Source organism: Boleophthalmus pectinirostris, unplaced genomic scaffold (genome assembly GCF_026225935.1).
Source record: "Boleophthalmus pectinirostris isolate CB_2022bp ecotype Guang Dong unplaced genomic scaffold, ASM2622593v1 HiC_scaffold_19, whole genome shotgun sequence".
NCBI lineage: Eukaryota > Metazoa > Chordata > Actinopteri > Gobiiformes > Gobiidae > Boleophthalmus > Boleophthalmus pectinirostris.
In genome coordinates this window covers 24,298,410-24,323,435 of record NW_026571140.1, presented here as the reverse complement: position 1 = coordinate 24,323,435, position 25,026 = coordinate 24,298,410, and the positions used below count along the sequence as shown (strand labels likewise).

Here is a 25,026-nt window from a genome sequence, read left to right as displayed (position 1 = left end):
GTTTTTCCATATGTTCCATACATGCAAGGCCAAGAACCATCTTTCATCCTTTCAACTGGGCAACATGGAGCCCAAATCCATAAAGCAATGTTTTATTTAAAGTCATTTGTTGTAGATTCTCTGAGCTTTTTCTTTTTTAGAGGATAAGCACTTATAGCAACATTACTACACACATTTTCTATTCTTCTACAATGCACTTTCTGCACTTCCCTAAAGGCTCAGTAGACATAAATGTTTTAGTTTTTGGTTGAGCTTTGCACCTCTTGACAGATCAATAAAGTAGTTTTGAGTAGCATTCTTGCTGTCGTAGAAGTGGGGTTCACCTGATATGGAGAGGGTAGACAGGGGGGCGGGAGATGGTAGCAGACCTCAGCCGGAGCAGTGTGGGGGTGGAGCAGATTTGTGCAGGTTGATTTCATGCCCCAATGCAGCAGCAGTAATTGCACCCAGACCTTTTTTATTGCAAGTTGATTTTAAAGAGGGATGAATGAGGAGACATTCTGTAAAGTGTTTATTTTGGGGGATGACCTTTATTAACCCATTTTCCAGACTGGTTCCCTCGAGGTGGCCTGGCCCGGTGCTAGATTAACCCTTGCAGGCCCTGCTCCTCATCACTGACTTTCAGGAAGCAGGCAATGACAGTATGATTGGCCAGCGCAACATGTGTGCAAATGGCACTTTTAAAAATGTGAGCCACCGTTGAACTCATGGCAGAGGCTTTGCACTGATATTCCCAGTAGACCGCTAGTCAGCAACAGGCAACATGGTGAAGGTTAATCTGTGAGTGGAAGAGACAGAGAATGACATCCAAATGAAATACAGCGGGCTATGAGCAGTCTCTCCTGCATCTCTCCTGCTGAAAATAGCTTCAGTAAATGACTACATTGTCTTTAGGCTTTATCACCTGTATAAGTGATCTTTGTGATTATGTGAGCTGGTGAACTTTCCCCGAGGTGACTGTGCATGCATGTACATGATAATCGGCCCTGTAGCTGCACCTGTGTAATGCATTCAGCAATCCTCTGCTGACATGTCGTATTGAGTTTAACAGCCAGGCCAAATGCCTTCGTAAGTGCCCCACTCCTCAATAGGAGCCAGAGCCTCATCGCTCCTCTGTCCTCTGTCCTGCATGTCATTTTATTTAACCTAACTGTAACAATGTGTGTATGCTGAGCCTTTGATGTGTCCAGGTAAAATTGTGGCTCAGATGAAGGTATTGTGTGAGCACACGAGGGCCGTCAGTGGCACAGAGCCCCTGTCAACACGCGTTAGACAGAGCTGTGATCTGGCCTCCCCCTGAGATGCCTCTGTTTCTGTGTACCGTGCCCATGCTTAGGCCTCTCTCTGATCTCTGCTCCTATCTGTTCAGCAGGTCCAGGGTCACATGCCTCCACTCATGATCCCCATTTTTCCACACGACCAACGCACTCTGGCAGCAGCAGCCGCTGCCCAGCAAGGCTTTCTCTTCCCTCCAGGAATGTCTTATAAGCCAGGTATGTTCTCACATCTACTCCTGATTTACATCTGTCTTTTAAGTGGAGTATAATGAGCTGTAAAAAGTTGATTAAGGCCTAACAGTGGCATGCAATGCTCAATTTGCACTTGAACCTGAGGCATAGGCATAGCAGCTCCCCCATTCATGCACAACAATAGGTGTAGGCAAACCTTGATAGGAATGTAAACTATTCTACATGAAACTATCTTTTAGGTTATTTCTGATCACATTACTAAACCGTGGATGTGCAGCCTCATGACACGCAATGCAGTCTTATTTAATAGAGAAATTATATAATCAAAGCATAAATTATAATGGTAAAAACAGACTTAGTTTTTGGACTGCTTTTACTTCATGTACCAACATGTTTCTCCTTTGTATTTTCAGTTAAGAATGCCTCATCAAATGCCTGCCATTTTAAAATGTACCACACATATTTTTCCTGTATTACTGTGTCTACATAACACACAAACATATATTTTACACACATTTTTTTCTAACGGCTTGCACCTAAAAAATTTTCCATTCTTCAGAATTTTCAAGTTTTTTTTTTTTATCCTGTATTGTTACCTGTGATAGTGTGAAAACTGGCAAGTTGTCAGCAAGGAAAAACACAAAGAAGTCAACATGCTTACAGCAAAATATGAAAAGGAGTGGTTGAGCAGTTAATGAATTAACTATAAAACCACACAGTGAAAAAAATAAAGTCAGCTCTTTTGGAATTGTGGAGGCATGACAGCTTAAACAAAGTGCCTGAGGGGGAGTCTTTTACCAGTGCGCTTTATGAAATAGGATTGACACGAAAAATGTTTTAGTTCAAATAACAGGAGCTATTATGGAATCATGGTCAGGGGTCGTCCTGTGTACGCCTTGTGCATTATTCATGAGCTCACAAAGAAATAGCAGAAGGGGTCTGAAAATGACTCTTCACACAAGGTATTCACTAGACCTCGGCCATGTAACACAATAAACAGACCACAATGTTATCGCCGCCTGCCGAGTGAACAATAAGCTGCTGCGTATTTCTTCATGAAGTGAGTGGCCAAGCATTCACTTCCAAGACTAATACACTCTAATCTGATGTTATCATTATGACACAGCTCCCAGGGACCACTTCTTTAGGCAGTGGCCCTGTGGCGTTCACATGGAAACCGTCATTCCTGCACCGTAGTGTTAAGTCATCAGGCCGTCCACCGTCTGTGCTCAATGGCCTGGTGTTGCATGGTAGACAAGCACAGCCATAGAAACAGCTCCTCATCTTTTAAACAAATAGACATGCAATGGACTTCCTAGTCTGTTTACTCAGAATGAGGGCCAAATGGAAGCAGTAAGACTGATGTACCTCCAACATCCACTATCCACTGTAGACATATAGTTACTTATAATGTTTATTTTGCATTTGCTGTGTATACATAGAATGGTTTGTTTGTTATTGTTAAAAAAGCCAGTTAAAAATACACTGTAAATTCAAAACCAAGCATCTGACAAGATCAAGTGTGGGAATTGTAGTCAGGGAGGACATTCATCTTCACTTGATCTGTTCCAGGAAAGGTCACTGGTACATCTGTCAACTCTCAAGAAATATATGACTTATGTTTCATGGCATCACATGAGCAGAACTGTAACTTGTGGTGGCTCATCTAAACTCACTTGTGTTCCCTCAATAGGAAAACAACATATAACATTTTCTGATCTATGTTATAATGTTGTTTCCTCATCAAAAATATACCTAGAATCATGTTTTGTTTCATTTACACATGTTTAAGACACAAACCCTGCTTATTTAGGCTGAGTTCTTCTCTCAAACAGAAAACACTCTGGTCCACTTTGTGACGTCATGTGGTAATACAAGAAGTGCTGTGTGTTTTTAAAGCCCATACACCTTCACTGCAATTATTTGAATAATTTCAGCCCTGGAATTTTTGGTCTCTATTGAACAAAAGGTAAAAGAAGTTGTTAATTAGAAAACTACCGCTACATGACATCACAAGGTGTACCAGAGCATTTTGAGTTTTGAAGATATAGCCAGATTAATAATAAAAGATTACTCAGACATGTGTGAATGAAACAAAACACACATCTGAGTATGTTTTTGAGGAGGTAACAACATTATAACATGGTTTAAAGCTCATAACAGTCAAATTTGCGTGATGTTGGACCTTTAACTATAGGTCCAACAGCTAAATTGGCCTGTTGCCTGTTCTCCAGAAGTTGCACCCTATCTTGAAGTGCAAGACCCCCAGCACTGAGGGCGCGCTCACTTAGCACATGACCCTTCATGGTTTCACATAACATCTAAAGACACCCAGCCATTTATTACCATTCTCCATCACAGACAGAGACAGAAGGAAAGTGATACCAAAAAGAGGTGGCGTAGAAATAACCACAGTGCATACAGGCCAGCACTATTTGAAACCAGCACTCCTGTGTGATTTTATTTGCTACTAAATGGGGATTGAATTTCCATGGCTTGTATCACATTGTGCTGTGCTGTACAAGATTGTAAAGAGAGGCAAGCAGGCGAGGGCAAAGTGAAAGAGAAGGTATATACATTTAGCCTGTCTTGGGCTTAATGGCTCCATATGTTTGTGAAGAGAAGTGACAGGCAGAAGTGGGGTGTGTGCGTGGGCCAAGTCCCCCTCCCTCCCCACCCCACAGACACATGTACCCGTCTAGGGCTGCCCCGTCCGTCTCCACACACTGGCCCGAGTGTGTGAAAGCTTCTGGTAGTCAGTTAAACACCCCTGTGAATATCACTCACACAGCAGCCATTTTTATACTCCTGTCTGACAAATGTGCTGATGGCAGGCCAACAGTAGTGAATTGTAATGAATAGCACAGCTATTTAGAGACTATTTTTTCTTGCTTGATCATAGTGATATGGGAGCTGATAGGCCTACGGTTTCACTCCTTTCCTCTTGTTATTGTGAGTGCACACTTGTTGTAACTAGTTTTACCCACAAGTGTTTTCAATCTGCTGCCAAAATCTCACTCAGGGACAATGTCATGTTGAACAATAGCCAGGAGAGTCAAGGTTTATGAGAGAACACAGTGCTCATTTTATGTAATGACATTTTGAATACAACAGACTTGTTACAACTGCTGAGCGATTAAAATACATGTTTATAGTACAGTCAACATGTATAGGCCAATAGTGCTTTAAGTTGCGTGTAATCCTTCTCCAGACAGACCTGCTCAGTCTTTTGTTAGTGCAGATGTGGGATGTCTCGTGGTGCTGTGCCACTGTGCTGCACTTTGGACAGCCTGCGATCCATGTTGGCACTTGTCTTGTGGCTGTGGGCTGGCTCATTGTCTGAACCTGTAAGCATTGTTGTTCCTCTTTTTGACAGGTGATAACTACCCCGTGCAGTTCATTCCATCCACAATGGCAGCTGCAGCAGCGTCAGGACTCAGCCCCCTCCAGCTTCAGGTATGTACAGTACGATGACAAAGAATGTAAGGGACGCCCGCCAAGCCCAGGGCAGAGAGAGGGCTAAGCAGCTGTACGCTAAGTAATGAGCCGCACACTAAATAATCCAGGAGCCCTCAGCGCACACACGCTTATCACCACACATATGTAATTTATCCCATTTTATAGAGGATTTAGCCCCACTTGCACCAACAGACAGAGCTGGGAAGATAATAGTTATTAGAGGTAATGGGAATCACTTTGGTTGCCTTAATCACTTGCCAGCACATTTATCAGAACACACTTTTCTATGTAAGCTAACAATCGCAGCCTCTTTGTTTCTCATTTTACTTCAGTAGAAGCATTTAATTTTTTTTTACAGTTTGGTTTAAATTCTTGTATTAAAAGTTCTGCCATAAAACTAAGGTATGGGTGTGGTTAAAACTGTATGTTTTAAAGCAGGTTGAAATATGCTTTAAGCCCTACAGGCTCCTCCAAGACTATTCTCACATGCAATTAAAAAAGCTGAACTCAGGTCAAGGCATAACCCAAGGCCATACTCTTTAATAAAGTTATTTATCAGATTTTTTTTTTTTTTATGAACTATTATTCAAAATGACTGCTAGTGCCTAGACTCATGTATATGTGTTAGATTTGTCCTAAATAACTGCAACTTTCTTCTTCAATTTTCAGTTGGAATCTGAATTAAATGTCTTTTTCTGTTTCCCCATTGGACATTACGTATGAAAATAGATTAAAGATCAACAACATGTCTCAGATCTGTGGCTGGAGTTCATTACTGCTTTGTCAACAAACTGAAAAGTCAGTGAACATTTGAACAACAACAATAACAGTGCTTGAGAGAGAAAAACAGCTCTCAGTGATGTATGTGGCATTTGTCCTTCCCACTGTCAGTGTTAACAAGCCTTGACAAGTTGTAACAATGCATGCAGCTGGCTGTGTTGTTCTGCAGACATGAGAGGAGCTATCAGAAGCTTGCAAGGTGTTCAATGAGTTTTCTCAAGCAGTTTTTCTACCTAAGTATATCTGAATTCATTTTAGATTTGCAGCAGTTCAGGACATGCACACCAAGTCTATTTTAGTGCATGAGGTCAGATAAGACAGTCATATATCTAAAGGTTGGGGTGAGGAGGGGAAGACGGGTTGGAATGATTAATTCTGATTATGTATCTAACCCTGGGAATGGGCAAAAACAGTGCATCCAGGACCATGACTCTGCTGACCTTTCAAAAGAACACAGTCAACAAAAAGAGGTGCATTTCCACATTAATTGAAGTCTGTCATCTTGTCACATTTCTGCATGCTGCCTGCTATTTACCCTGCATAGAGAGTCCCCTTAAAACAGCAAGGCAAGTCAAACATGCCCTTTTCTACACAAACCATGGGGCTGCCACCACTTCCTCTACAAAGCACAGGGAGACCGTCATGATTAAAAACAGCGTATCAGCCAAGACTGGAATTAAACTTAGACTTGTCTCCTCCCTCTAGAGCAATAATAGCACCTGAACCCTCCATTTGCATCAAATGATTGAGAGGTGTATCGCGTTGAAGGACGAGGGTTCTTTTTAAATCAGGGATTATAAAGTGTGCTCACAGTGTTATATGAATTAAGACATCTCTGGTGGTATTGTGGCTTAACTGGTCATGATAACTGTCCTCTATAAAATTATTAGATCAGTGGATGTTTATATTGAGTATTTTAAGTATTTTGCTCAATGCTTAATCACACAAAATCCAGTTCTAACCTCTTAAACTTTTTCAGTTTCAGAGTTTAGTGATATCTCTTCTCCCTTACACACACACACAGAGAAATTGTCTCATACATATGACCAGCCACCCTAATTAAAATATCTCCTGTCAGTGTGATGGCAAGGTATAATTTCCATCGATTTACTCAGTTTAGATTGTGCAATATATGAACCTTAAAATAACCTTGTTGGAAGAACTAATTCCCACAATGCAGCCAAGGTAATGTGATCAGCCATCCAGTCAGAGAGGCTAGCAGCTCTGTCAGTCCTAATGTCGACCACATAGCCCCTTCACAATTTCTCTGTCTAAGGCCCTCCCCTCTTTCTCTTCAAGAGAAGAAAAACCAACAAGGTAACAAAGGCCTGAAGCTGATGGATGTAAATGAATTCTCACGGATGCGTTTCAGTGCCGGAGACTGTAATTTGCTTGTCAATACAGGGTGGTAGCATCACTCCACTGGCTGGCAGTCAGCAAGTGGCTGTCACCAGGCATTGCTGTACCACAGGGCAATTTCACTCAATGTTTTCCTGACAGATTGGCTCTCATTCTCAACTCACAGGAGAGGAGGCGCGTAAACTATCCCAGCGCGACATGCCCCTCTTCATTAGTGCCCACACTGAGCTGGGATGAGGCCAGGGCCAGCAGGAAACAATGGCTGCATCCTGGCCTGTCCTTCCCTGATTACAAGTGACACCTCTCACCTAACACAGGAAATTGTGCTCAGATTGTTCCACAATTTATGTAGACAACTACAACAGGCTATTGGCCGATAACACAAGCAGAGCACATTCTTAATTTCACAAAGGCATCTGTTTGTGCTGGTTGTAAAAATATAAAATAAAAAAGTTACACTCTGCCTGTATGTATGTCAATATGGACAAGTGTTGAATTCTGTTTCCTTTCTAAATATCAGTATTTAAAAATTTACAATAATTGAAACATTGTACTACATTATGAGAAACACCTAAACTTTATCCTAAGCAGATACATGTGAATGCCTTTTACTCCCCTTGACGACCAAAGTGAATAGGTTGTTTGAACGTGTAGGAAAAGCTGTGTAGTACAGATGTGTAAATCCCGTCATTAATATGTGAGTAAGTTGTGACTTTGAAAGAGAAAGACAGAGCGACAGGAGGAGGGAAGAAAAGGTAGAACAGACGAACTGTAGAGAGCAGCTGTTTCTGTGTTTACGAGCAGAGGAGTCCGGTCTTTGAAGGTAACCCAGTGCAGAGCAGCCTCACTCGTGGTGCGTGGAAGCCTGGCTAATAGGACGGCTAGGTGAGCAGCTGTGAGGAGGCAGTGGTGAACAGAGGGACAGATGGACAGATAGAGTGGATAATGCAGTAAGCAGCATTGAATGGGAGTGCCGGCTCCTGAGTCCCAGGCCCCCAAGATCCCAGGCACTCACACACATCACGGCCTGCATTTGTGTCTGTAAATGAGAGCACGTAGAAAGGAAGTGCAAGAGAAGGATTCAACTATTTAAAAGAGGGGAAACATTGTGGAGCCTGAGGACGGGGGAGGGGTAGCAGCAGACCAGGTTGGTTGCCAGCAGATGAGACAGATGTTGGGCCATACTGGAAAGCTTCGGCACACTGCACCAGGACGCCTTCCTCCAATCCTGACATCTGGGCCTCGCCTGGGTCAGCCTGCCTAGTCGCCCTGGGCAATGAGCCTGTACAAGCCTTGTGGCAAACGGGGCTGGCGCATGGGCGGCTTCTTAAATGGTGTGGTGCAGCGAAGCACAATTAATGCCCTCATATTCAGCTCAGTGCCCCACACTCGGGCCAAAGAGAGGTGAATGAGACACTGACAGACTCAAGATTTATGTTGTAAAAAATCTTAAATATAATCTACATAAATATATACATCTAAATCTACTAAAATCTATCTATCTATCTATCTATATCTATATCTATATATCTATATCTATATCTATATATATATATATATATATATATATATATATATATATATATATATATATATATATATATATATATATATATATATATATATATATATATATATGTACACACACATACATACATACATACATACATACATACATACATACATACACACATATATATATATATAAAATATTTTAATACATGTTTTATAGTTGTATTTCCAGTAGGGCCCACACTCTTGATACGTCTATCATAATCATTTCACTATGAATGGATTTCAGTCAAATGTCTTTTGGTTTAACCTCAGCTGCCTTCAGAGGGCTTGTTTTTAATTAGCAGAGGCTAACACAGTGACCTTGGATGTGCTGCTTTCACTCAGATCCATGCTTCCTGAAAACTGCTCTGTCCTACTGGGACACAGGAGATGGTTAGGGCCAGACAGACTGAGGCTTTTTGGTTGTAAATTTTTTATTTTTTTTTGTAAATACTGTGTATTGTGTTAAAACACACACAAAGTAAATTTTATTAAAAAAAAGTTTTTAAAAATAGCAAATCTCTTCCTCAAATCACAAAACGTTCTGTATATTAAAAAGTGAACTTTTTTGCTGCCCCCACCTGGCAAGACTACAGTACAAGGTCTTTGTATGAAGCCAACAGCAGCTGTCTGCTTAAGGAGGCCATATTATCCCCAGCCTTTGGCTGTGTAATCCCACTTATATTTATACATCCTGTGTTGTTTTGTGATCTTGTTTGCCAGTGTTGGTATACAGTTCCACTCCCGTGTCATTTGTGCGACTTGGTTTGAATCTTAGACCACATAAAAAAGTTTGAGTTCACCACCAGAAAGGGTTTTTGTGTGTCCTTGGGCAATGTGTTACAGGTTAAGACACCTTTCATCAGTCTTCCCTCTGATTATATTTATTGTTCTTTAGCTCTGGAGGCAGTCTGTTCCTTGTTACAAGGGTAACCATTCCCTCTCACCCCATGGCACTGACCTGCTAATCAGTGGTGAAAAGGGGCATCCTGGCTGCCTCTAATTTGAGGTAAAGTCTAATTATGCTCTTTTTCCGGGACAATAAAGTTCTTCCCACTCAAGGTCAGGGCCATGCTTGTCGACAGTGTGTTAGCAAACATCTGTACAACAGACTGGGGCCAGACAGTGACAAACAGGTCTGCAGACTTCCTCTGTCTTTGTCAGTGGTGTCTTTAAAAGACACACACAGTTAACTGCTCACATTAACTAACTCAGGCTCAGATTAGAGGAAAATGAAGTTGGTGTGCTCCTGTGTGGAGTCCATCACTGACAAAAGAGTGTTTGTGAGGTAGGTGGGGGCAGCACTATCATTTGGGAACATAATCAGTTTGTCATTTCCTCTGCCTATGTGCTGTTGTTATCCTCATGTTTTCTGAAAGAATAGGGCCTTTGTACTGCCCCATGTGGCCTTGATACTGTTACTTGCAGGATCAAATATATACATCTTTATCTTCAGAAATGTGCTTGAAATAGTCAGTGTCAGTGAAGGCTACAATAAATGAATACAAAATAAATAAGTCATTGTCAGCTATCACTAGCTGGTAATACCACACACATTGGAAATAGTATTATGACATTCCTTATCATTAATGTCAGAGTATTCAGTACAGATGTTACACATTGGTCTTCAGATGTTTGAGGTACAATTATTTTTGCCTGACAGTTTGCTCAACCGCTAGTCTATAAATGTCTGATGAACTCTGACCATGTTACTGAGTTCATGCCAGTGAAAATATCAATGCTTCCACGGGTGTGCTGGTTGCAGGTTTGTGAGCCTTAATAATGCTTGTGTGTAACATGCTCTGTGATGGCCGTCCAGCTGAGGTTAGGTTTTCATTGTGGACGGTCTCAGATGACTGTGTGGAGACAAATCACAGGCCAGACACTTCAAGGGGAAGCTGTGTCGATCTGGAGAAACAAGAGATCTTTGCTAACACACTTGCATCCAGTCGACAAACTTTTCTCTGTGATGAGTGGAAAATAGGGGCTCCAAGTATTTTGAATGAATGCCATGTCTGTGCGGTTTTTAATACTGCTGTCTCTCTGGGTTCAGCCTTTGAAATACAGTTAAGACCTTTGATGGAGGTTCTCTGCCAGCCTCATGGAAAGAGAGGAGCGACGTGAAAGAGAGAACAGCAGATGAAGGCCCACACTCAGTTCTAGAGAGGGGAAAAACAGAATATAAAACTCAGAATGTTTGCTGGATTTGGACGTTAACGCCTGGGTTTCTCTACCTCCCTACAGCAACTGTATGCTGCCCAGCTTGCCAACATGCAGGTCTCTCCTGGAGCCAAGATGCCTCCACTCCCCCAGGCTCTCAATGCTAGTGGGCCCATCTCCCCCTCCTCTCTGAAGAACGACAAGAGCTCCTCCAGCCCCATCACTCAAGTCAAGGTACTATTATTCCCTTCAGCTTTTTTATAGGGCAGGCCTTGATCGCTGCTTGGCCAGTTCTAGCTTTTAACTGATAACAAGTGATACAGTATGCTAATGTTTTTCTGTTTTACACAATAATACATTTTATTTTATATAGCACTTTTCAGGATAATTCTTTTTTTTTTTTTCTCAATACAGAATCTCCATCTGTCTTGTTAGATTGCCTTTGGATTCAATGTTTGCATTTCTGCTACAATTACAAGGCCCTAGGGATTTTTTTTTTTTGCCATATGTTTCCCAAAGAAGTAGAACTATATAATACAATTAATTAATATCTTTACTTCAGAAATTTCACAGATGTTTATTTATATTCCATGTTAAATATGAATATATTCATAATATTCATTAGTGTATCATATTTAGTATTCAGCCTATACAATAATTATTAAGTTAGTTTGTAATTCATTTTGTAGACAATTTCTTAACCCAGATGCTGTTAAAATGTCTTTTCCATGACAGGTAAAAGAATAAAACACACAATGATTTACCCTTTTAATAATATAAATGAGTGTACAAGTTAATGAAGTAGATAATGTCACTCAGCGTCAGACGTATTGAAACAGCTGTCTTTGATCATTGGCGCGCCTGTTATCTGGTCATTATTTATTCTTGGAGGCAGAGTGCAGACAGTAGAGGCAGGGTGGAGGAGAGAGAGCAGATGAAGATGTACAGAAAGACAGAATCAGCTTTAATTAGTGTGAACAAAGGAGCTGGGCAACTGTGAGGAAGATCACAGCGGTGCAGCCCCTGTCAGAGGATGGATGGTGGAGGAAAATACCAGGCCTAGATGTTACTTCTCACCAAACACAAACTTGGATTCAGACTAGTCTATGAAAAAGTTGTTCACAATGAAGTTTATTTTAATTCAACTTAATTTCTTTCTCTATATCAGCTATTTTATTAATAGCACTTAGTTTACAATAAAGAAAAAAAAATCGTATAAATTACTCTAATAAAAATTGTGCCAAATCAATATGCGAATTACCAGGGAAACATGAGATTTATGATGTTTGGGAAACTTGGATTTTTTCAAAAACATGGGAGGAGAGCACCTTGTTCACTTCTGTTTTCTCTCATTCATATCTCTGCTGCTGCCACAGGAGGAAGGAACACAGCCGCTAAACCTGTCGGCCCGGCCAAAGACCACAGAGCTGGTCAAGTCCCCCACATCCCCGACACAAAACCTGTTTCCCGGCAGTAAACCCAGCCCCAACAGCCTGCTGGGTAAAGGAGGCATCCCCAGTCCTCTCGGGGGAGGCATGGGCAGAGCTTCGTCTCTAGGTGAGATAGATATTATATAATTGTAGAATGGTTCACATTATACTAGGGATACTCAGGAATATTTATTCATATTTTTCTGTGGAAGTGTGAAATTATATTAAATTATGTATTGACTCTAATTCTTGAAAAATACAACTCTGTGTGTTAGTGCAGCCTCTACAGTGGGAACATCAGAATATCAGAATCAAACCATTTTTCGCAAAATTAAATTTCACTAAATTCACAAACTAAGAATGTGTTTTGGCGATAGCTTGCAACATAAAATTATGCTTAATAATGGTTAAATATTTTTACAAGATATAATATTATAATAGATACAAATATACAGCATGGACTGAACAACAGTCAAAGCGAGAATTACTCATCAGATAATGTGTTGTTCCGTTTAACAGTATACAGATATTCAGGATTTATCATTTTAAGATGACTTTATTGTCACTGAATTAAGAAAGTGACAGAATATGTATCTTGTGCTTATTCTTGTGCAGATATCCTCTCTAGTCTAAACTCCACAGCATTGTTTGGGGACCAGGACACAGTGATGAAGGCCATCCAGGAAGCTCGAAAGATGAGAGAGCAGATCCAGAGGGAGCAGCTGCAGCATCACCAGCAGGGCATGGAGGCAAAGCTGTCTGCCCTCACCTCAGTGGGCCTCAACAACTGCAGAGACAAGGTTAGCACTTCTTAGCATTGTGATTAAGATACACACAGGAAATATACTACACCAACTGAACAAAAATCATGCTCCTTGAAAGTAGTCAGGAGTGTATCAAAAAGTGGAACAGAGATACGCGGATTATTCTTAAAACCAATATCTCTTCTTTAATCCTAGTCCAGGGTGGTCACATTGATAGGCACTGGCATTGAAGTGTATAAATGTGTGTTTATTCAAATGAGCCATGTTTAAGTGCGTGGAGAGGCTGGGTGTTGTTGATGCTGTTGTGAGGGTCGGGACAGGCCATGGCAGTGCCCGGTGTGGCCCAACAACTCTCTGAAGTCTCTGCCCAATTAAAGCAGCCTCACAGTCCTGTCCGTCCCCTGACACGGGATGGGGCTGCTTTGTACCAGGAGCACACACTCCCAGGGATTCCCTTTAAAAATATCTTCAATCGATGAGTCAATCAAGGAGAGAAAAAAGCTGTCCTCCTCGCTTCAGCTTGATGCCATGTTGCCAGTTGGCTGTGAGGAACAGGCAGGAACTGGGAGCGATGCTCATTAATATTTGAGTACCTGACACTTTCAACCAACAGCCTCAACTAGGTCAATATATATGTAAAAAAGTGAATCAACATCTATTTTGATTTCTCTTTAATTTGGTGCTTGCAAGTAATAACTACCTACTATATGTAGGTGGCTATTAGCTGTGCAAAGTCACTGGAAAAATATATAGACACTTAATATTTAAATTTTTTATTTTTAGGATTTACAATTTAAAAATCTTGGATAAAATATTAATATTACCCAATAATCACTAAGTTCTAAATGCTTTTTTTTTTTTTTTTTTTTTTTTTTTACGCTTATCTAATCTTCACAATACAAGCATTACTTCTGTTGTCTTCGTGAACCTCTTGTGATGATATAAATACATTTATAAATGTAAGCATTTATAGCAGACTCAAATAATTAAAACCCTAATAGAATTGTGTTTTATGATGATAGTAATTTGTATGTCTTGTTGAATGACACCTTAACGAAGCCTTACACCTTGTGACGCCGGACTCAGAGGCTGGTGCAAATCATGGTGAGATATTGTCACCTTTTCGTTTCAGTGACATTGGCTCTATTAGGACGGTGTGAAATTAGAGGCACGCTTTATCAAGTCAGCTAAAAGAATTGCCCCATCATCTTCATCCTTTCGGCCGCAATAAAGAACAGTGGGTTGTAATTCAGCGGTGAAACGAGGGGAGGAGAGAGAGCCTTTTGCTGATACAAGCCAAGGGACTAGAACGGTTTGAATGCCCCGGATAAAAGCTTTCACTTTGGTCAGTTTCAGAATATTAATATTTCACGAAAGCGCCTCACCTGACATAAATATGGTGTGGTCTTTAATAGCTCCCCTCCCAGTCTCTTGTTTGGAAGTTTATCATAGTGAGAGCTTATATGAAGAAGATTCTGGAAAGGTAACATAAATGGGATTAAGGAGAGGTTAAGATCATCCAGTGTGGCTGTTAGAGGGGATATTAAATATTGATTTATCCCAGTGTAATGACCGGCAAGAGAAGTGGGTCTAAGTGCTGCTTACAGATGGATCAATTCATCTTTTTGTACAAAGTGTATTTGAGCACTACAATGCTTTCATTACTGGCCTTTATCAGTAGCATTTCTGCCTGCTCTCGCTCTGGGGCCAGTAACCGAAGAAAGAGCCTAGAGCCCAGATCGGACTTGAACCAGGAAGAATGTCAAATATTTATACGTCATAGATATTTTCTCTTGTTTGTCTGTTTTTACTGTATCCCATCCGTACAATAAAACCTCTTACAGCCCTGTGCAATTTACTTTTTTAAAATATTAATATAAAGGCATTATTGTCTACGGAGGGCAATTACTTTGTTTCATTATTTACCATGCTCCCATCATCCAGTGGAGGCTTTTACCTAGCACATACCAGCCTTCAGTCAAATACACTGCATCTGTATTTATTTATAACCATTTGAATTGTTTCCTTTTATTATTCTGTTTGCTATATGGGCTTTTTAGGGTCAGGGATATGGCACATATATACAGTATATCTGTATTTTTACACAGGAATCTACATTAAACCATGTGGCTGTTATGTGCTTTTAAGCATCTGTGGATATACATCTTATCAAAAACAATTAGTATTGTGCACAAAATATTGTGCATCAAATATAGTTACAAGCTGCTGTAGGCTTGTCCAGGTGAGAAACAGCTGCTTGTCATCATATACACAGTTGAGTCTATTTGACCCTGTTAGAGACAATAAATGTGTAATTGTCTATAAACTGTAAAATGGAAATTGCCCATGAACAGCAGCTCACTTGTGCTATTTTGAACAGACATAAGCCTGATTTCTTCTGATACAGAAAACTGTGGACTCTGCAGAATATTCTTCTTAAACTTGGATGTACTTCACTTCTGTCCCTGTTTCAGAGCCGTGCATGCCCTTGTGGCTCACAGATAAAATATCCCTGTGCTGACATGTCCCTAACTGGAATCAAAAGGTGAAAGGCCAGTGTATTAACCTATTGAACTGCCCCTTTCTGCCCTACAACATCTCCTCTTCTCAGTATTGACCACCACAATTGTCCTTTCCTCATAGCCAACAGCACAGCCTGTAAATATTCAAATAGAGCTTACACTGGTGCAGCCTCCTAACCTACTGGCTCTAGTGGTTGTACTGCTCACTTATGTGTGTGCTTAGTGTGTGTGCTGCCAGGGTCCCATTCAAGCAAAGCTTCACAAAGACTTTGAATATAATCTTGTCTGGTCTGCAGCCCTGGAAGCAATTTTCTGCGCCTTTTCGACTGCTGTCTTGGAAATTGCAAACCAAGGCGTTTTGGCTGCAAAGTAAATCCTTGGCATACATGGGTTTGCCCATCCAAATTAGATTATGCTCAGACCCAGACACTGACTGCGGCCAGCAAGAGCTATTGTGAAGATTGCTACCATTAATGTTTTGTCCATTTGTCATCACTCATTTATAAATAAAAACAAAAGATAGTTCCATCATGTGTTTACTTGTTGTGCACCATCCCAGTTCAAGTCATTCGCTCTGTCCCAGAAGAAGCTCTCCATCATGGCTGTTCATTTGACAGTGTCTTCGCCATTATTTTCTGCAATTGTCTGTTAACACAGAGTTTCTGGCCTGCTGTTGTTGCTCATAATACCACTGGCCAGGATGGCTCAAACCTGTGATGCCATGCTGACCACAAAGCTCACACAACAAAAGGCAGCCTTACAGAGCAGTTCTATCTATGCTACTGTGGCAGTGAGCCCATAATAGCTTGCTGGAGCCTTTGTCCACATGCGAAAGAGCTTGTGGTAATGTTGCACTTTCTGATCCTGCTGTTTGCATCCTGGAGAGACTGATAAGCCATGAGATTTAACTCAACTTAAGATTTCTTTGAGGGCCCAGTGGACAGTTCTGGATCATTGAGGATTGGAAAGTACATGATCCCAATGCAAATGGGCCCAGTAGGACAGAAGAGCACATCAGAGAAGAAAAATCCTTCCTTTATTCCAACAGTCTAATTTATACAAGGGTTGAGTCCAGAGAGGACAAAACCATATCCTTGAAACGATCACAATAAACCAACTATTTTAGTAGATTTCACTTGTTGTACCTATTATTTTTTTCTGTTGAATTATTTGATGAAAACAAACAATAAACTGTTGTTTGGCACAAAGCCCAGACCAGGGTTAGCTCACCAGTCTTTCCATAGTTTAATTGAATTAAAGATCTTTCTTCTTCGTGTTTTAAACAAATGAGGTGATGCCCTGGCAGTACAAATGGTTCCACAATATCCAACCATCTTTGCTCTATGTGATATTGGAAATGACTGCTACTGAAGTAGTGCCAGCCTTTTGTGGCTGCTACTGTTGATTCTGCTCCATGCATTAGCCTTAGCAAAGCAAGAGCACTGAAAAAAGGGAGCAAGTTTGCATTAAAGGAACTGTGGGTTCACCGCATGGCTGGATATACTTAACTTTTAAATGGTTCAAAACTAAAACAAAAACTACAGAAACACCATAGAATTATAAATAACATTGCAACTGATCAAAATAGAAATACAAAACAGATGAGGCGTTGAGTTTTGAGTAGCCATGTTAAGTGCACCCTTTGTGCACAGGGGGTGGGCACATGGCTGAGGGGTTCAGTCTGAGAGAGTCTTCACTTGAGGACCACGACCACAGTGATGACTGACACTCGATACACAAAGAACTGCATTGTGGTCAAAGGCACAGGGCCTTACTCCACTTTCCACATACCAGGTGTGTGATACAGCCACCACCAGGACATCACATATCAGAGTCCGTTTGGGTTTTCAGATGAAAAGTAGATGATGAAAACAATACAATAACACACTGGTAAATTCGTCTCAGTATTATTAAAGGTACTGTACCTTTCCTTCAAAAACATGATTAAATCACTTCATTATGATCTTTTTTTTTTTTTAAACCTAAGAACTGCTGATACAATATATCTTTTCTGGCCCAGGACAAATTTTACATTATTAGGGTGCATTAAAAAATAACAATCAAATGGTATTTTTAGAAACTAGAGATATTTCTGTCATCATCAAAGTTTTTAACCTTTTTAACAATCACAGGAAAGTACCCCGCCTGGAGGTATTTCCAAAGGAGAATGAAGTGAGTGTACTGGCTGTGTACTGTTTAAATATAGGGCAGGAGTAGGCACAATGCATAGAGCCATCCGCCACCCGCCTTTTGCCCAGAATACGCCCTGTGGGCACAGCAGCGGGCCTCCGGCACATGTTCTGTGGCCGCTAGATTAAAGCTCTCTGTACTGCTCCAACAGGGACTCTTTGGGGCTCCATCACACAAGAAGATCCACGCACTGTCTCAGCTCTTCCTCCCCCCATTACTGACTTAACTGTACAGCCCTGTGCAGCTAGACTAAAGTCCATCCATTACCCAAACTTGAAAGACAAAAGACCGCACAGGCAGGGCAGATGAAATTATTGTGGGTGGCAGTTTTCCACTACAGCTTGGAGTGTGCTGCTATAATTTTAGTTGTGGCGTAGGGAGCTGCATGCTGAAGTCATTTGAGGGAGGTACCAGTCTGTTGCCAGGAGTCGTGGTTAAAGTAGGAGGGGAATAATGTCCACATCTTTTGTTTCCTATATCTTTATCTTATTACACTATGCTTTTCTCTTGTCCTCTTCATACATTAGAACCATTATGTGCTTTATTTGCTTTCAGCATTGAACAGTGTTCATCTTCAGTTATATTTATGCTCTCAGAATTCATTCAATTTTCTTGGATCATGTTACAATAAACTCTTGTGTGCTCTGCTCCTCTGCGCCTGGCAGGATAGCCAATTTCCCTAGATACGCCGTGTCCTTTGCTACCCCTGTGTGCCAGAGTGATCAGTAAAAATTTAATGACACTATAAAATAATAAAAGTACCATTAATTTATCACAGTACTTGATGCGTTGGCTGTAAGGAAGCATTAGTTCACTGAATATTTTCATGACTTAAAACAAAACCCTGATGCAGGGCAGATAATTTATTGCTTTAATTTCAGCTATAATTGTAATTCCTGGATATAAATTATCCAACTTATAACCAATAAGTATATTAGACTTAGTATATAAAATTTTATTAAAATTTGTGATGCCATATTGCTTAGCGCATGATGAGATTAGCTAAGTACAGTATTAATTGGCATAGCCAACACGATAAAAGTATGATGATGTGTATGTTGGACTTACCAAATAAAAGATATACCATTTCAAACTTTTTGGACAAGAGATCCAGTTTTTTTTTAGTTTTCTGTGGTGCCAGTCCTCACTAATCTTGCGACTTGTGCGATGAAAAGGAAACAGTTGAACCCTAAGCTGGTTATTAATGAAACTCAGTGATGGATGGCCCCTGTTCGTCTTCCTTCTCAGTCCAATGTGATTCTTAATGATCATGAGTTTATAAAAGGACTTGATTGATCAGTGGGGACCAACCAAGCACAGAAGAGGGATGACATGACTACTTTATTACAGATATACAGTGCTCCCTGAATGTCTTCTTCCCTTTACACTGTCCAAGGAGCATGTGAAGCAGCCCCATCGCCCGTGCAGCTAATCACACATCAGTCACTTTGTCATCGTGCTGCTGGCTTCTTTCATTAAGAGCAATAATGTAGCGCGCTGATGAATACAGCGCTGTGTGCACAACCACTGTGTTGGGCTTCTGCACTAAATGTGACACGCAGAGAGGCACCATACTGCATCTTCCCTTTACAAAGTGTCGTCCTGCCCAGCGGGGTCCACCACATATATCATAATTAGAAAACACTTAAGTAAGCAAAGGGCCGTCAGATAGACAGGCTCTAATCACAGGCTACAAGCAGGTAGTGGTTAATTGTATATCAAAATCACTCAACTGGCCATAAATAATGACTGCTTCTTCAAGAATGATGGAAAATTGCAGTGCTTTTCTTTTTGTGTCATGTCTTCTTTAAAAGAATAGTTTTTAATAAAAGCATGATGCAAATTAAATAATGTGAAATGTCTTAAATGGACTTCAACAATCTTGTCTTATCTTGTCATTTCTGAGACAAAAGGATGGGATTAAAAAGTGAAATTTCTTCATAGCATTTTGCCAGTTCATACTAATATTAATAATAGACATCATTCTAAAATAAATATTCCATAAACATATTCCAAAAACATATTCCATATTGTTGATTGATAGTTGCTCTTTGGGGAGAAAGCAAAAAAATCAAAACAGTGTTTTAGAAACAACAATGGTCTAAAAGATTCATGTGCTTTGCTGCTGTGTTCCAGGGCAGTTGTTGTGTCCCAGTAGTACCTGTAGATGTGCTCAGCCTGCGTCTGATAGGCCCACGTACAATGGGAAGTGCCATAGGTCAGCCCAGACACCACATCTTTGGCAAAGATCGAGAGCTCGCCATGGGAGAGAAACAAATGTGTTTTTGAATACTTATAACGGGCCTGTTTTTTCTGTCATCCTGACAGAACTAAGAGTCCAGAGGATTATTTGTATCATACGAGTCAAAGTGTCTATCTGAAGCCTTTAGAGAGGACGACAGCCCCTTGCTAATGCCCTGTGTATTCACCGAGGAAGTAGGTCATTCAACAATGGAGCCAGCAGCAGTCGGCACTCTCCCCTTGCATAATACATTAAGTGTAATGTGCAGCAACTATTCAGTGCCCCCCGAAAGCTGTTATTTTATTCTGTAAATGCACACTGACATGACATTTAATATTGTGACGGAGCGTTGAATGACAGGGTTTCATTGTGTGTCAAGTACAACATGATGCCAAGTTTAATCTGAGCACAAAGCGACATGACAAACGCGAAAACACGGTGTGTTCTCCAAAGCATGAAGTCTGAATAAATGATGGGCGCTGAGCTGTGGGCGCTGTACACTTGAAGGGAGGATGTAAGGAGAAGATTACAGAGGAAAATCTGAGCACTGCAAAGAGGGCCACGGCTCCATTGTGTGTTCAGGATCACAAAGTATCCTTCTGTAAATCTATTTACAGCACCCCTGGCCCTCACTGTCTCTCTGCCTCCTGTCATCCATTATAGCAGCGGCTGAATAGAGAGATGAGAGAGGGAAAAAGCTACATCTAGCTCATGTCAAAAGAGCAGCTCTTCAAAAGAACCTCCATTTATCAAATACACTTTTTTCCTTTCAAAATTTCAGATTCCTGATGGGGTTATTTTTTACAATCCTGCCACAGTAAAACTGTGTGTATCTTTGTTCCTGTACCTGACTGTTTGTATTTCTCCACAGGAAAGGGCACACTTTGAGAGCATTGGGCATCACCTCAGCAAACTGAGTGAGGAGGGGAAAATTGGCCACAGAGTTATTGACCTCACCAGACCAGAGGATCTTGACGGTAAAGACACAATATATATGTTATATTCATGTTTAGTATTCATTTAAAATATTGACTCATCACATGTGAAAGAGCCCCCAGCGTGCTTGTGTATGTTAAACATTGCAGTCATTGTGTAGGCCCGGAGGTTTTCACAGACAGGTGAGTGAAAGACAAGAGTGCCCCAGGACAAAGCTGGCTTTTTTCCAAATTCACCTCCATTGCCACTGGTCTTGTTTGAGGTCCCGGGCACAGGAGTGTACATTTGAGTTGCGCCTATGTGACACTGTCGTTGACTTTTTTGTGACCTTGGATGCTACACAGTAACAAGACATACTTTGGTATTTGTCTGACACAAATATTTGTGTCAGTTTCCATGGTACTTGAGCCAAAGGGAAATGGTTGTTGATGCCTGGAAGAATCATAGTTAATGTAACTTTACATTTCAAAATTCAGTTAATATCAAATTATTACTGTCCTGACAAGTGTTATACTTATACACATGCCTGAGGATGACCGTCATTTAGTAAATAACCAGCATTTAGTAAATAAAGTTATGTTTCCCATAAGTTTCATGGCTGTTCTGTTGCAGCCCTGGTGCACAGTAGCAGTGTCCCAGGAGGAGCTCTCAGTGCCTCCAGAGGATAACTCTGAAACTGGGCGCTGTGTCCTTTTAAATCTATTACTGTTGTCGGCGGAGGTTGGCTCCAGACGCCTCACATCAGTGTTCCCAGTGGGCGAGGGATCAGGGCATGTGGAGGTCAGAGGACAGGAGAGGTCCTCTTCCCAGGGGGAAAGGCTGGGAGCCTGGGTAGCATTCATAACTTAGAACAGTTAGCCATTAGCTTCTTTTCTTTTTTCTTACACCTCAAATCTAGCTGAGCGGCCTCTCTTTGCGCTGTAGCAATAGGGAAACTGCATTTTATGATGTGAACCACAAAGTGTTTACTCTGCTGAGAACATGTTTACTCTTCAATTCCTCACTCAACAAGGCACCATTTGCCAGCATACCTTTACATAAAGAGATGTGTAGTGTTTTCAGACTTACTATTTTATTTGGGTTTATACAATTTACTTCTTGTTTTTTTGTAACTCTGCCACAAATTGCACTATAAACATTACTGGGTAAATGTTTGTAAATTGTGTTTTATTGTTTTTATACATTTAAATTGGCCAGAATCATGACAAACTACCAGCTTAACGTAAAATTCTGTTAAATTCTGTTGGCCAGAAATTAATAGTGTATATAATTAAGCATTTTCACTGAATGCTTCAAGTTCAAACGTTGAATTGCTGAGTTTCCTCTGTAATTCACCACCCGTTTCCTCAAAAAAATAGTTTGGCATTTCCAGAAAAGGAAAATTACTGGGTGTACCTCCCGAGCCTTATGTTGGGTGTGAAAGCCCCATGGTTAGTCGCAGAACAGAGCAGCCACACTGCAGTACAGTGGACTTCTGTAATCACTGCACTACACATACGCCTCAGGGAGCTTAGGCTAATATTTACAAAGAATGCAGGAATCAAACGATGCAGGTTGGTAATCGACCGAAGAGGATAGGATAAGAGCCACACTGGATGACTACAATATCAATCCTATGTATATATTCTTATAAACACTAAAATAGTCATAAAGTTATCATTAAAAACAACAAAACCAGTGCTCTTGAGAAATCTATTTAAAGGATTAATTTAATGCTGATAATATTTTTCTGTATTTACTGCTTTAGATACATTCAACAGCTTACCTCATAGACCTCAGAGCACCCAGACCACTGCCATTTCTATAGGGCACTGTGGTATCACTGACGTGTGTTTGCCCAAACCGCCCCCATCACTGTCGCTCCACTGAGAACAGAGGGCTTGTTGAGAGATGTGTTCAAATGGGAAATAGAATTCATTCTAATTGCCCAGCAAATTTGTGAAGAGTGAGAATCAATTGTTGTTGAGTTGTCTTTCTGATAGGCAGAAAAAGACACTACCAGTCCATTGTTATAAAGAGCAAATCTTTTAATTTTTTTTTCTTGAAACAGAAAGTGAAGTTTTTTGTTTGTTTTTTTTTTGTTTTGGGGGGTTTTTTGAGCGTGGGAAACAGCTAGGGTTTTGACCACCAAGGAGTGCTCCTCGAAAACACATAGATGAGGAGGCAATGAATAATCTCCGACAGTTGAACAGGTCAATACAATTAAATAAAACTCTTTTTTTGAAGTTGTAAAACACAGGTCCCAAATCCCTCACTGACATTGTAAGGCTTGCTTGGAAGTTGTAAAGGATTAAGTTGTACTTTAAGTTAAATGCATACACAAGAGAGGATCAAGTTGAAACAGGTCTGCCGTTTGTTCCCATGTTCCCATGTGCATGTGGCGGCGTGCTAAAGCTCATACGCTTCAGTGGGATCTCAAATAAAAAAGGGGATTGACTTGTAATAATAGGGCTTATATCTCTTGTAATTTGTAATGGTTTAATTAGCGTGCTTTGAGCTGAGCGGAGGCCAGTGCCAGGGCGCTGCTCTCTAGCCTGTCTCTTCAAACACATGAGTCTAGCCTGATCCTGCTCAGGGAGCGGCCCTATTGTCAGCTTAAATGCCTGCAGTCGGAGGTGTTAGCTGTGCTCCTGACACAGAGGGCTGGGCACGTCCATGATTGTTCCTCCTCACGGGCTCTTCCTCTGCAGCAGATTCCTGGGTGACATTCAGTATCTGCCCTGAATAAAGCTCCAGAGCGCAGAGGTAGAAGGGGGTCGAGTCTGAGCCTGCAGCTCACAGGTGTGGGCCTTTCGGGCCCTGCTATGTTCTCTCTTTATTCTTCTCCTTTTGTGCGCTGTATCTCTTACCCCCTCACAGTCTCACACACAATCAGTCATTCTCACATAATTCATGCGCTCATCAGCAGCATTTCCAGGAGAGACAAATTAAAAGGGGATTCTCATATCGCTCTGTCACACTTGAGCTGCAGGCCTCATGAATCACAATAAATTCTATTAAACAGCGCTCCCCTGTGTCACTGCCTCCAGAGCTGCACCCAGGGGCCTGCCCTGTCACTGCTAAACATCTGTGTTTATTTACACAATCACACCGCTAACTAACTGATTCCTAAATGTCCTGTCTCTCTTGGAAAAATGTTACTGTTCATTTGCAAAATGTCAGAGCACTGTTGTAATTTTTAATGAAAAGCCAGAAACAATGTTGCTGTAAATTGCATGCTGCCCTGCATAGGAGGCTTCTGATTAAGCCACATGTAGGCTAGCGTGCAGGTGACAAGATGGCAAAATTATCTGGTAATTCACCCATTCAAATGTCAAATTGAATTTGGTTTTCTCAAAGAATGTCGCACACTAAGGCCCTGATTGTTATTTTTAAATCCAGCCCTAACCCCAGATGGTGACATCTTGTTTGATTTTCTGTGCAGTCTATGCACATCCACCTTTTGCAGAAATGTACATGTTCCGTTCCTCAAACTCAAATGCCATGGCTCATCGGGCTTCCCTCACTGAACGGTCACATGGAGGTTTCGGGCTAACTGTGGATGTGGCACTTGCTGATGGCAGTTGCTTGTTGTGTCCCTCCCAGTGAGAATCTCACCTCTGCCCGTATGCATGCACACAGTATATAAATTGCTGAATCAGTGTCAGTGATAGAGTAATGGCACGGGAGCATCGTAAATTACGGCGAGTGATCCCAGGGCGCAGACACTGGCTGTCGTGTCTGAGTGAGCGCTGCGCTCCTGAGCTAATGAATACCTTCATCTGGCCCCAGCAGTCAGCAGATTGGCCCGTGTTGATGGATACTGTCAGCCCTCCGCCACACCACATTTCATTGCACAATAAACATGGTTGTCAAATCCAAACAAAGTAAAATCAATTCATTCTCTACAGTGAGTGCATGCTAAATGAAATTAACGCGCTGCAGCCTTGATAACAGTAAAAGTACAGTATTATTTTTGGATTCATGTATGCTGAAATACACCATACAGACTGAAATCAAACATGTAATTTAAACTTATATAATGCACCCTTTTATCCTTTTGCATATAGCATTAAGTACTATTACTTCTTTTGATTTTAGACATAAGCTTAGTGTATTGTTAAAATTATAGTCACAGTTATAAATCTAAACTGTGGAACTCATGATTCCCTGTAGGACTTT

General features: G+C 41.0%; 1 protein-coding gene across 3 annotated transcripts in view; it reads left to right on the top strand.

Annotated features, from left to right (window-relative positions):
- sox6 (SRY-box transcription factor 6) overlaps positions 1 to 25,026 on the top strand; it is a 93,133-nt gene that overhangs the window by 64,587 nt on the left and 3,520 nt on the right. For all 3 annotated transcript variants that reach the window (XM_055154562.1, XM_055154560.1, XM_055154561.1), the window contains 6 exons: positions 1,373 to 1,493; positions 4,846 to 4,925; positions 10,866 to 11,015; positions 12,158 to 12,338; positions 12,827 to 13,011; positions 20,801 to 20,906. In XM_055154562.1, the coding sequence (XP_055010537.1) occupies positions 1,373 to 1,493; positions 4,846 to 4,925; positions 10,866 to 11,015; positions 12,158 to 12,338; positions 12,827 to 13,011; positions 20,801 to 20,906 (823 nt within the window). The remainder of the gene's footprint in view (positions 1 to 1,372; positions 1,494 to 4,845; positions 4,926 to 10,865; positions 11,016 to 12,157; positions 12,339 to 12,826; positions 13,012 to 20,800; positions 20,907 to 25,026) is intronic.